We start from the raw sequence: 13,730 nt of genomic DNA, 5'->3' as shown, positions 1-13,730 counted from the left end.
CAAATATAGTACCTGTCAAAAGTTTGGACACACCTACTAATTCCAGGGTTTTTCTGAATGTTTTACTATTCTATATTGTAGAATAATAGTGAAGACATCAAAACTATGAAGTAACACATATGGAATCATGTAGTAACCAAAAAAGTGTTAAACAAATCAAAATATATGTTATATTTGAAATTATTCAAAGTAGCCACCCTTCACCTTGATGACAGCTTTGCACACACTTGGCATTCTCTCAACCAGCTTCATGAGGTAGTCACCTGGAATGTATTTCAATTGACAGGTGTGCCTTGTTAAAAGTTAATTTGTGGAATTTCTTTCCACAAGGTAGGGGTTGTATACAGAAGATAGCCCTATTTGGTAAAAGTTAACTGCACCTCAGATTGCAGCCCAAATAAATGCTTCACAGAGTTCAACAGACACATCTCAACATCAACTGTTCAGAGGAGACTGCGTGAATCAGGCCTTCATGGTCAAATTGCTGCAAAACCAACCATTCTGCAGCGATACACAATCCCATCGGGTTTGCCCTTAGGGGGTATATAATTTGTTTTTCAACAGGACAATGACCCAACACAGCTCCAGGCTGTGTAAGGCATATTTTAACAAGAAGGAGGGTGATGGAGTACTGCATCAGATGACCTGGCCTCCACAATCACCCGACCTCAACCCAATTGAGATGGTTTGGAATGAGTTGGACCACAGAGTGGAGGAAAAGCAGCCAACAAGTGCTCAGCACATGTGGGAACTCCTTCTATAATGTTGAAAAATCATTCCAGGTGAAGCTGGTTGAGTTAATGCCAAGAGTGTGCAAAGTTGTCATCAAGGCAAAGGGTGGCTACTTTGAAGAATCTAAAATATATTTTGATTTGTTGAACACTTTTTTGGTTACTACATGATTCCATATGTGTTATTTCAGAGTTTTGATGTCTTCACAATTATTCTACAGTGTAGAAAATAGTAAAAAATAAAGAAAAACCCTTGAATGAGTAGGTGTGTCCAAAATTTTGACTGGTACTGTATGTTTCCTATTTTTTCAGGTCGAATACAATATGCTATTATTTTTGTCATGTACATATCAGACATGTTGCAAGCATGATTAACAATTTTTAGTTACAATATTCAAAACGATTAACTTTTACAATAATTTAAAAAATTCTTTTTTACAAAATATAACAAATATTTCGGTCTCTATAAAAACAGTAACAACCACCAAGTTCAGTCATGAACATATAACATCTGGAGCAAATACATTTACCACAACCCTACATTTTAAAAGTTGTCCAGATTGACCCAAAAACATGCTCAGCAAAGAATGGGTATGAAGTCATTGGTTTAGACCGTCTGTAAATAAATGAGAACTTCATAGCAGCCAACCAGGGTTGAGTGGTGAAACCCCTACGGACATCATTGGACTATGGCTCATCATATAGACAGGATTGCATCTCCAGTTGAAGTGCAACTTGATTTAAAGCAGTCATGGAAAGCCAAGCAATTAGCCCACATGCACATTTATTCAGAATTGGATTCAATTGCCTGCATACTCTGGATCTTATGTTTGTTTGAGATTTAAACCAGTAGGCTAAGAGCTGACAGATCGGAGGACAGGCATTAGAAAAACAACAAACCACAGACATACTGTGCACAGGTGCCAGTTTGCTGCAGCAGTAAAATAATCCTGCAGCAACAGGAAATGTGAATTATGATGTGGATTATAATTAATGGACATTCATTTTCAAATGACAAACATTGTGGGAACATACATTTTAAAACTTAAACACACTACAAGTTTGACATTTTCTGCATTCCCGGAAAGTTCTCCTGCAACAGAGTGATCAAATTAAGATCCTACATCTGTACTCGATGTGCTCCCAAGTGGCGCAGTGGTCTAAGGCACTGCATCTCAGTGTAAGAGGTGTCACGACAGTCTCTGGTTCCTCTCTACTATGTAAAGAGCTTTGAGTACCAGTATCCAGGCTGTATCACATCTGGCCGTGATTGGGAGTCCCATAGGGCGGCGCACAATTGGCTCAGCGTTGTCTGGGTTTGGCCAGGGTATGCCGTCATTGTAGATAAGAATTTGTTCTTAACTAACTTGCTTAGTTAAATAAAGGTTAAATGTAAATTTAATAACACTGATGTAGGGTGTGTTTGTAAATTCACTCTGGAGTATGGAACGCCATTTGGGTCTTTATGTGTCAAAAAATATACATGGTCAAATAAGCTTTTAATTTGACACTTCAAATAACACAATTCCATTATGGAATGTTGTGTGTGCTGAATTTGCACATGCAAGCCAAGCGCCACCATTACGATCACTGTCAAAGCTGTACTATACTGTGTTGGTAATAAGGCATTATTTGTTCGACCGAAAGGGAAAACCTCTGTGTGAGCATTTGAAATTAGATTAGAATCAAAAATGTTTGCAAATATCTTTGATACAGCTGTTATTAGCAACTTCTGGGGTAGCTAGCTAGCTTTAGCTTGGTACCTAGCTAGCACCAATGCAATAGTATTATTTGACACCTTTGACGTGTATCTTTTTTGACATGCAAAGACTCAAACGGAATTCCATCCTGGAGTGCCAGAGAACGCTCAAACCATTAGTATTAGTTATGAAAATCAAATTCAACAATAGCAATACTGTTTTCATTTCGACCTTTGCTTTAAAAAGCAGCTCAAACAAAACATGTAAAATTAAATATAGCCATTGAATTCTACCATGCAAATATACTGTGCATCATAGGGAAATAATGCACACTCTAGAATGCCCTTCAAGCCAATCGGAAAGGAGACTTTTCACCACCATTTTACTGAATCAAATCCCGGGTATATTTAAATGTAGTTGGCGAAAAAAGGTGATTCTGATATTCATGTGTTCAGGAGTGATAAGAGGGGGGATCTCCTTTAGAGCAGTGTCATAGATGACTGTTGTTGTTAAAAGATAGGAGAAAACAATTACATCACATCTGCATGACACAAACACCTACGGTCAGTTAAAGATTTTAGACAGTATTTTTGCATGTTATTTTTTCTTTCACATCTGTCTACTGCGAGCAATGTAAATCTATAGATCTGTGGCCCTATGGGTGAAAACTGCTGTACATTAGTGCTGAGATCAACAGCTTGATAGACAAGCTAAAAACTCAATACTGGTACAGTAGTATAGGTCCATATCATGCTAGAGGGGGCAGAGACTGTGGGAGGAGGTGGTGGATCAAGGATCAATGGGTTTTGTACAGTACATAATGATGGTGAGATCAGAGCCTGCATTTATAGCGATAGTGCTGATCTAGGATCAGATCCCCCTGTATATAATACTATGATACTTTGTGGGCTATACTCTGCCTTGTCTCAGGATGGTGGTTGAAGATATCACTCTAGTGGTGTGGGGGCTGTGCTTTGGCAAAGTGGATGGGGTTATATCCTGCCTGTTTTGCCCTGTCCGGGGGTATCTTCAGGATGGGGCCACAGTGTCTCCTGACCCCTCCTGTCTCAGCCTCCAGTATTTATGCTGCAGTAGTTTATGTGTCGGGGGGCTAGGGTCAGTCTGTTATATCTGGAGTACTTCTCCTGTCTTATCTGGTGTCCTGTGTGAATTTGAGTATGCTCTCTCTAATTCTCTCTTTCTCTCTCTCGGAGGACCTGAGCCCTAGGACCATGCCTCAGGATTACCTGGCATGATGACTCCTTGCTGTCCCCAGTTTACCTGGCCATGCTGCTGCTCCAGTTTCAACTGTTCTGCCTGCGGCTATGGAACACTGACCTGTTCCCCGGACGTGCTACCTGTCCCAGACCTGCTGTTTTCAACTCTCTGGACAGCAGGAGCGGTAGAGATACTCTTAATGATCGGCTATGAAAAGCCAACTGACATTTACTCCTGAGGTGCTGACTTGTTGCACCCTCGACAACTACTGTGATTATTATTATTTGACCATGCTGGTCATTTATGAACAATAGAACATCTTGGCCATGTTCTGTTATCTCCACCCGGCACAGCCAGAAGAGGACTGGCCACCCCTCATAGCCTGGTTCCTTTCTAGGTTTCTTCCTAGGTTTTGGCCTTTCTAGGGAGTTTTTCCTAGCCACCGTGCTTCTACACCTGCATTGCTAGCTGTTTGGGGTTTTAGGCTGTGTTTCTGTACAGCACTTTGAGATATCAGCTGATGTAAGAAGGGCAATATAAATACATTTGATTTGATTTGATGATCTAAATGGCAAATCCTTGATCAACACTACTACTCTGAGGCTGCAGCCCAATTCAGACCTTTCTCCACTAATTGGTATTTTGACCAATCACTTCTGATCTTTTCACATCAGACATTTTTTTGAGCTGATCTGATTGGTCAAAATAGCAATTAGTGAAAAAATGATCTGAATTTGGCTACATGTGTAAATGCAGTTTGAGACTATGAATACAGATCCTGTGTAGATGGTGATCTGCGATGCTGGCCTGGATGTGGATTCAGTTTGTTCTCTCTGTTCCGAACAGGGACAGGAAGAAGGAGAAGATGTAGATAATATCTAGGTAGATGTTGAGAGTGGCAAAGACGTATTCCTCTGGACTTATTGTGTAGCGCTTGTTCCCCATCAGTAGCTGTGTGTCAAACGCCAAAAACTAAACAGAGAAGCAAACAATTGAAGCGTTAGTACAGTCGTGGCCAAATGTTTTGAGAATGAAATAAATATTAATTTCCACAAAGTTTGCTGCTTCAGTGTCTTTAGATATTTTTGTCAGATGTTACTATGGAATACTGAAGTATAATTACAAGCATTTCATAAGTGGCAAAGGCTTTTATTGACAATTACATGAAGTTGATGCAAAGAGTCAATATTTGCAGTGTTGAACCGTCTATTTCAAGACCTCTGCAATCCACCCTGGAATGTTGTCAAATTAACTTCTGGACCACATCCCGACTGATGGCAGCCCATTCTTGCATAATCAATGCTTGGAGTTTGTCAGAATTTGTGGGATTTTGTTTGTCCACCCACCTCTTGAGGACTGACCTCAAGTTCTCAATGGGATTAAGGACTGGGAAGTTTCCTGGCCATGAACCCAAAATATCAATGTTTTGTTCCCCACGCCAATTAGTTATCAATTTTGCCTTATGGCAAGGTGCTCCATCATGCTGGAAAAGGCAGTGTTAGTCACCAAACTGTTCCTGGATGGTTGGGAGAAGTTGCTCTCGGAGGATGTATTGGTACCATCTTTATTCATGGATGTGTTCTTAGGCAAAATTGTGAGTGAGCCCACTCCCTTGGTTGAGAAGCAACCCCACACATGAATGGTCTCAGGATGCTTTACTGTTGGCATGACACAGGACTGATGGTAGCGCCCACCTTGTCTTCTCCGGACAAGCTTTTTTCCGGATGCCCCAAACAATCGGAAAGGGGATTCATCAGAGAAAATGACTTTACCCCAGTCCTCAGCAGTCCAATCCCTGTACCTTTTTGCAGAATATCAGTCTGTCCCGGATGTTTTTTCTGGAGAAAAGTGGCTTCTTTGCTGCCCTTCTTGACACCAGGCCATCCTCCAAAAGTCTTCGCCTCAGTGTGCGTGCAGATGCACTCACACCTGCCTGCTGCCATTCCTGAGCAAGCTCTGTACTGGTGGTGCCCCGATCCCGCAGCTGAATCAACTTTAGGAGACGGTCCTGGCGCTTGCTGGACTTTCTTGGGCGCCCTGAATCCTTCTTCACAACAATTGAACCGCTCTCCTTGAAGTTCTTGATGATCCGATAAATGGTTGATTTAGATGCAATCTTACTGGCAGCAATATCCTTGCCTGTGAAGCCCTTTTTGTACAAAGCAATGATGACGGCTCACAGGTAACCATGGTTGACAGAGGAAGAACAATGATTCCAAGCACCACCCTCCTTTTGAAGCTTCCAGTCTGTTATTCAAACTCAATCAGCATGACAGAGTGATCTCCAGCCTTGTCCTCGTCAACACTCACACCTGTGTTAACTAGAAAATCACTGACATGATGTCAGCTGATCCTTTTGTGGCAGGGCTGAAATACAGTGGAAATGTTTTTGGGTGATTCAGTTCATTTGCATGGCAAAGAGGGACTTTGCAATTAATTGCAATTCAGCTGATCACTCTTCATAACATTCTGGAGTATATGCAAATTGCCATCATACAAACTGAGGCAGCAGACTTTGCGAAAATTTATATTTGTGTCATTCTCAAAACGTTTGGCCACGACTGTACATCTCTCTTTGATAGTTGTCATTGATAGACTGTGTAGTAAATCAGACTATATCGGTTTTACACTTACCATGGTAAACAGTAACGCTCCCAAGACACCATAGACACCATGCACCCAGGGCACCTGCAGCACATGATGTGATATTATATCTATGAAATATCATATCCAACACATTCAATTAGATCTGACCCAGCTTTAGGCTTGGTAGAGACCTCTGTCTAGTTCCTCATGTTAGTCTCCATCTGCATTCATTTATTCATCTAATTCATTATATAGGTTCTGATTCGGGTAGTTTAACTTCTTACTATGTATAGCACTTTGATTAGCAGTCTTCCTGTATGACAATGTGCTCTACAAAGAAAGTGTATTATTATCTTACATATCCGTAGGGCAGGGCGATGGCCAAGACCAGTCCAGACACCATCATGACCATGCAGAAGGTAAACAATACGCCTTGGCATGAGGTCACGTCAAACTGAATAGGACAGAAGAGAAGATAGGAGAGAAAAGAGAAGGTAACTTGATCACAAGTTAAAAATAACAACTTAGAACAATTTGTCATTCATAGTATCTTTCTTTTAAATTGTAGAAGTTCCTTTTTCGCTGGAGGAACGTTCAGGCAGACTGACCTTAGTTTGGAAGCTGACGAGAGTGACCGTAAGACAGACCATAGCAGTAATACCCAGACACATCACCACTGACTTGGTGTTATAGTAACTATTAAAGGGGAAATATATGTTAGAGAAATGAGTAGACAAGTATTTAGTTACTAAGAAATGACATACTAAAATGGTTATCATACAGTAATAACATTTGAATGACTTATTTTGGTAAATACACAGTAACAAAGCAAAGCTCAAATCTACAACAGTGCCACAGTGATATGTTGACGTATGGTAAGTCCCTGTTAGTAAGACCATGTATACCTTTGGCATAACTGATTGACACTGACACAGTTTCATGCATGGCTGCCTAACCCTCTTCCTGGAGATCTACATTCCTTTCAGTACAACCCTAATTTAGCATACCTGATTAGCTCACCAAGACCTTGACTACCTGGATTTAATATTACATGAGCAGTTTACCTGGCTGCAAAAAACATCATTCTAGCCATATCAGTCTGAAGAATGCAGACATTCAAAGCATAGTGGACGAGACAGACACAGTGAGAAGTAAGACAGCAGAGGCAAACCAACTGTAGACACAGCTATGAAAGACTGTACCTGGATAGCATCCCTGTCATATAGGAGAGAGAGAGGGTCTGCAACAGGAGAGATTACAAAGTAAAGAGACATTACTGAGAAAACCTATTGTAGGTTACACTCAAAGGAAAAGCACGTGAGTCTGAATTATGTGAGGTATTGTCTTTAGACAATGTGTATAAATGTGTATAAATGTTATTGTTTCAAACACTACATGATACTTACAAAGACGGCGAGCAGGATCAGATTCCATGGAAACTGTCTCCTATCGGAAATCAAAATAAAACATACTAAGTACTGTCGTTACATTCTGCTAAAATGATACATTCTCTATTATGGTAATAACTGAAGTTGCGTTAACCACACACATTAAAGTGTTAAACCCACCTTGGTCCAGGACAGCAGACGAGTGTAATGTATGTGACAAAGAATACAGCACTGTGTAAAGAAATAAAACATATATTTTAGTACTTTCAGAATGAAGTCAACATAGTAATGATGTACGCAAGGTCAAAGCTGTGACTTACTAAGAAGCCCAGTACCATCCAGGGTTGGACTGAATGTAGATCTTCACTGGTTCACTGATGAAGGAAGCACAAAGAATTGTAAATATGGGATGTTTGTCCATTTCCCTCAAAGTGTTTGGAATATGTGTTTTCTTCCTTTTATATTAAACGTTCCATATGAGTCATCTCAAAACTTGCAACTTCCTATCTAGTTCCTGTGAATGGTTCATGTCTGGTTCACAGAGTGATGGAGTGTTCTGAATGGTTCATGTCTGGTTCACAGAGTGATGGAGTGTTCTGAATGGTTCATGTCTGGTTCACAGAGTGATGGAGTGTTCTGAATGGTTCATGTCTGGTTCACAGAGTGATGAAGTGTTCTAAATGGTTCATGTCTGGTTCACAGAGTGATGGAGTGTTCTGAATGGTTCATGTCTGGTTCACAGAGTGATGGAGTGTTCTGAATGGTTCATGTCTGGTTCACAGAGAGATGGAGTGTTCTGAATGGTTCATGTCTGGTTCACAGAGAGATGGAGTGTTCTGAATGGTTCATGTCTGGTTCACAGAGTGATGGAGTGTTCTAAATGGTTCATGTCTGGTTCACAGAGAGATGGAGTGTTCTGAATGGTTCATGTCTGGTTCACAGAGTGATGGAGTGTTCTGAATGGTTAATGTCTGGTTCACAGAGTGATGGAGTGTTCTGAATGGTTCATGTCTGGTTCACAGAGTGATGGAGTGTTCTGAATGGTTCATGTCTGGTTCACAGAGTGATGGAGTGTTCTGAATGGTTCATGTCTGGTTCACAGAGTGATGGAGTGTTCTGAATGGTTCATGTCTGGTTCACAGAGTAATGGAGTGTTCTGAATGGTTCATTTCTGGTTCACAGAGTGATGGAGTGTTCTGAATGGTTCATGTCTGGTTCACAGAGTAATGGAGTGTTCTGAATGGTTCATTTCTGGTTCACAGAGTGATGGAGTATTACTGAATGGTTCATGTCTGGTTCACAGAGTAATGGAGTGTTCTGAATGGTTAATTTCTGGTTCACAGAGTGATGGAGTATTACTGAATGGTTCATGTCTGGTTCACAGAGTGATGGAGCATTACTGTATCAAAGTATAGGACTTCTGACCAGATAGAACTATTGAAGGGTGAAAAGTATCATCCATATTCAGAGGTATTAGAAGACTTACCAGAATGTGAAGAGAGCCACTATGGAAAGAGTGACTAGAAGTTGGATCATCAAGATGGAGTAAACCTAAAAGGAGGCCCCAAAAAAACACAACTGTGGTAAAAGCTGAAGGATGGGTCTGGAGAAATGTAACCACTATGACAGTCATAGACAGAGCTATGGATGCAAGAACTGACCATGCAAGAATTAAAAATGATAGTTTTAAGCATCTTTTGAGGTTTTATAGTAGTTGTTCACATTTACAATGCTTACAAATGTTGGAGTAAAACAAGCTTATATTTTGGGCTCTGATGGGGTGTTAAACAGTTAAAATAAGCTCATGAGGCATTGATAAGTTATATTCTTGAAGCGTCAATAGGTAGACAGTACCAGTCAAAAGTTTAGATACACCTACTCATTCAAGGGTTTTCTTTATGTTTACTATTTTCTACATTGTAGAATAATAGTGAAGACATCAAAACCATTAAATAACACATATGGAATCATGTAGTAACCAAAAAAGTGTTAAACAAATCAAAAGATATTTCATATTTTAGATTCTTCAAAGTAACCACCCTTAGCCTTAATGACAGCTTTGCACAATCTTGGCATTCTCTCAACCAGATTCACATGGAATGCTTTTTCAACAGTCTAGAAGGAGTTCCCACATATGCTGAGCACTTGTTGGCTGCTTTTCCTTCACGCTGGGGTCCAACTCATCCCAAACCATCTCAATTGGGTTGAGGTCAGGTGATTGTGGAGGCCAGGTCATCTGATGCAGCACTCCATTACTCTCCTTCTTGTTAAAATAGCCCTTACACAGCCTTGAGGTGTGTTGGGTCATTGTGCAGTTGAAAAACAAATGATTGTCCCACTAAGCGCAAACCAGATGGGATGGCGTATCGCTGCAGAATGGTGTGGATGCCATGCTGATTAAGTGTAAGTTGAATCCTAAATAAATCACTGACACTGTCATCAGTAAAGCACCCCCAGACCATCACACCTCCTCTTCCATGCTTCATGGTGGGATCCACACATGCGGAGATCATCCGTTCACCTACTCTGCGTCTCACAAAGACACAGCGGTTGGAACCAAAAATCTCAAATTTGGACTCATCAAACCAAAGGACCGATTTTTACCGGTCTAATGTCCATTGCTCGTGTTTCTTGGCCCAAGCAAGTCACCTCTTCTTATTGGTGTCCTTTAGTAGTGGTTTCTTTCTGCAGCATTTCGACCATGAAGGCCTGATTCACACAGTCTCCTCTGAACAGTTGATGTTGAGATGTTTCTGTTACTTGAACTCTGTGAAACATTTATTTGGGCTGCAATCTGAGGGGCAGTTAACTCTAATGAATTTATCGTCTAAAGCAGAGGTACTTCTGGGTCTTCCTTTCCTGTGGCGGTCCTCATGAGAGCTAGTTTCATCATAGCGCTTGATGGTTTTTGAGACTGCACATGATGGAACTTTCAAAGTTCTTGATATTTTCCGGATTGACTGACCTTCATGTCTTAAAGTAATGATGGACTGTCTTTTCTCTGCATATTTGAGCTGTTATTTTCCTTAATAGGTGCTGGGTATTTTACCAAACAGGGCTATCTTCTGTATATTGGTAGCAATGTGGTAGTAATATTGGTAGTAATGTGGTGGGAATAGCTTTAATTATCGCCTACCTTGCGGATAAAGATCCGCCGGATGTTTTTATCACTCCAGCTGAATTCTGTTAGCATCTCCTCATCACTAGGACAAGCCCTACCGTAACAGGGGCTGCCGCTGAGGCCTGCTGACAAGAACAACACACACACACACACACACACACACAGTAAATGGGCAGTTATTTTTCTCGCTTTCATTGATAGAGGGGTGGAGATTCTGCGGTTGTTTTTGCGACACAAACATACCTTTCTCACTTGTGCCAGTGGCCTCCTCATAGGTGGGAGGGGCAGGTAGCCCTTCTGCTTCTCCACTTGAAGTGCCATACTGCTTCTCTCCTGCTTCAGCAGCTTTGTTTGCGACTGAAAGCTGGGGGTAAATAACATAAGATCCCCAATCAGAACTTAATAGCTGTCTGTAAATACTTTTAAAAAATTTACAGAGAATTCTTATGAGCCAATCTAACCAACTAAAAAGTGATACTTGATCTGAAATTAGCCCCAACTTGTGAATCCAAGTTCATTGAATTTGCTTTGAAAATGTACATTTTTTAACAACAAAAATAATCCACATTTTAAGCAGAAAACACAAATAATTTGCATTCACAATTTGAGGTGAATTTGACATTTTATCTGATTCTCTGATTGCTGACTGTAAGATGTGGACTGTGATCAGTTCTTAGATGAGCCCTCTGCTGTAGCATAGCTCCAGAACCCCAGACTGTTCCAGAATCAGCGAATTAGACATTACACAACTGTCCAGATGGCTTATCTGGCCCTGAGCTAATGTACCAAAGAATATGAATATCCATCTTCTGTCTCTCTGTACCTCCATATTTCCTGCATAGAAATACAATTAGCAGTCTTATGAGCTAATTTACAGTAATTGGTTTAAGTAGGCTAAATATATTTCTAAAATTTAATCAGCCTCCAGTCAATGCATAACAGGAACATTTCAGATTTGACATTTAGCACTTGGCTGTGAGAGAAATAGCAACGTGAGAAAGAGGAGTAGTACGTCTCTGGAGTGAAGGCAGTGACGCAGGCTAAAGACTCCCTTTGTCTCTATCGCCATACAATCAAAGTTAATAGCTCTTATTTTATTTTCCTCTATTCATTCTCTGATGACAATACTATTATCTGCTGAGGAACAGACTTTGCACCATTACTGAGCAACACAATGAGATGAGCTCCTGAATAGAGGCACATGCGAGGATGGCAGAGACACAGCCTGTGTACATGCTGCCACAATGACAACGGAAGACTCTGGACCAAACGCATTAAAAAGGAAAGAACCAAGAAACGTATTTTACTATATTTTTGCAGCAGAATGAGCATGTAATGAATAGAGCATAGAATGAGATATGTAGGATGTGTCTGTAAGGCCCTTACCTTGCCCTGGGTCATAATGGCTGTGTTTGGTGTCTGCAGCAGATACTACAATGGATTATTTATCTCTCTGCTCCAGTCAAAGAAGCTCTGCTTTCCTTTTGTTATTGTATCCTCTTATATGTATCCTTGTTGCCCAGTCGTACTTGCAGTCGAAATAAAAGGACTGACACTTGGTCGCTCTCTGCTGTGGCTTCTCTTAGATTAATCACTTTCTGATGCTGCAGCTTCTTAATCCAACAGCCACGCAGTCAGGATTCTCACAGACCCCCCCCCCCCCCCTTACCCAAAAAGGAACATTCTAGCAACATCCAGGTGAAGCAGCAGTGCTGTGGGAATATTGGACTGTACCAATACGCTTGGCAAAAAGGGGGGGGGGGGGGGGGGATACAGATGTATCATTGTGGGAGTCAAGTGAGGAAAGGGCCAGAGAGAACTGGAATATTTGGTCTGCAGTAAAAAATATATATATATAGGATGACGTAGATGGTATTACATGTTCTGAAAGTTGTGTTTACCCTCTACACCCCTGTCAGAACCAGTTAGGCTATAAATAAAAACAGCATTCATATTTTTCTGCAGTAAATTAAGAGCAAGAAAAAACTAAGTTTAAAATTGTATCTTTTTAGGTAATGCAATGATTCAGCACTCTACATTTCATTCCTGAATGACTACTACATTCATGAAAATACTAGAATCTCCTACTTGTAAAACATTCATGTAAGACTGTAGAATATGTATTGATGTTATCTATGTGGAGTATGACAAATCAGTCTAACAACACCATCACTGCAATTCAAAGGATCACAAAATGTCAGAGGGTATTAAAATCTTATTTATTAGATATTTACAACATGTCCTGTTTTACTGAAGGTCCTGGAGGACAAGGATTTAAGAATAAGGCAAGTACCAATGCCTCTCCAAGATGTATTCAGGTCTGACAAGCCCCATACAAGTTCTGTTTCTATAACAGCTATTGAAAAAAAAAAAGAAGGAAATTATGATGAAATGATCTGATATTGCTCCACAACAAACCATTCATAATATACACTGCTCAAAAAAATAAAGGGAACACTTAAACAACACAATGTAACTCCAAGTCAATCACACTTCTGTGAAATCAAACTGTCCACTTAGGAAGCAACACTGATTGACAATACATTTCACATGCTGTTGTGCAAATGGAATAGACAACAGGTGGAAATTATAGGCAATTAGCAAGACACCCCCCAATAAAGGAGTGGTTCTGCAGGTGGTGACCAGACCACTTCTCAGTTCCTATGCTTCCTGGCTGATGTTTTGGTCACTTTTGAATGCTGGCGGTGCTTTCACTCTAGTGGTAGCATGAGACAGAGTCTACAACCCACACAAGTGGCTCAGGTAGTGCAGCTCATCCAGGATGGCACATCAATACGAGCTGTGGCAAGAAGGTTTGCTGTGTCTGTCAGCGTAGTGTCCAGAGCATGGAGGCGCTACCAGGAGACAGGCCAGTACATCAGGAGACGTGGAGGAGGCCGTAGGAGGGCAACAACGCAGCAGCAGGACCGCTACCTCCGCCTTTGTGTAAGGAGGAGCAGGAGGAGCACTGCCAGAGCCCTGCAAA

At 40.9% G+C, this 13,730-nt stretch overlaps 1 protein-coding gene across 2 annotated transcripts; it reads right to left on the bottom strand.

The window, feature by feature from the left end:
* Nucleotides 1-3,713: 3,713 nt before the first annotated feature.
* Nucleotides 3,714-12,362, bottom strand: LOC109878433 (protein lifeguard 2-like). Of its 2 annotated transcripts, none has more exons than XM_031794587.1 (12): nt 12,131-12,362; nt 10,988-11,108; nt 10,760-10,869; nt 9,110-9,174; nt 7,944-7,997; nt 7,804-7,854; nt 7,642-7,681; nt 7,438-7,475; nt 6,844-6,931; nt 6,594-6,689; nt 6,284-6,337; nt 3,714-4,621 (listed from the first exon to the last, which is right to left on the bottom strand). In XM_031794587.1, the coding sequence occupies exons 1-12, from the start codon at nt 12,143-12,145 to the stop codon at nt 4,469-4,471; spliced, it is 885 nt and encodes a 294-aa protein (XP_031650447.1). In that variant the 5' UTR covers nt 12,146-12,362; the 3' UTR covers nt 3,714-4,468. The 2 variants fall into 2 exon arrangements, with proteins under 2 accessions (XP_031650447.1, XP_031650448.1); XM_031794588.1 differs by having other exon boundaries at nt 4,119-4,621; nt 10,760-10,866.
* Between the last annotated feature and the right edge of the window lie 1,368 nt (nt 12,363-13,730).

Source organism: Oncorhynchus kisutch, linkage group LG17 (genome assembly GCF_002021735.2).
Source record: "Oncorhynchus kisutch isolate 150728-3 linkage group LG17, Okis_V2, whole genome shotgun sequence".
NCBI classification, from domain to species: domain Eukaryota; kingdom Metazoa; phylum Chordata; class Actinopteri; order Salmoniformes; family Salmonidae; genus Oncorhynchus; species Oncorhynchus kisutch.
This window is presented reverse-complemented; position numbering and strand designations above follow the sequence as displayed.

What these genes read in the sequence shown, in the direction of transcription:
- LOC109878433 (XM_031794587.1), bottom strand. An exon ending in TGATCCTGCTCGCCGTCTTT is followed by an intron (nt 7,476 to 7,641) that starts GTAAGTATCATG and finishes CTCCTGTTGCAG; the next exon opens with ACCCTCTCTCTCTCCTATAT. An exon ending in ATGACAGGGATGCTATCCAG is followed by an intron (nt 6,932 to 7,437) that starts GTACAGTCTTTC and finishes CCCCTTTAATAG; the next exon opens with TTACTATAACACCAAGTCAG.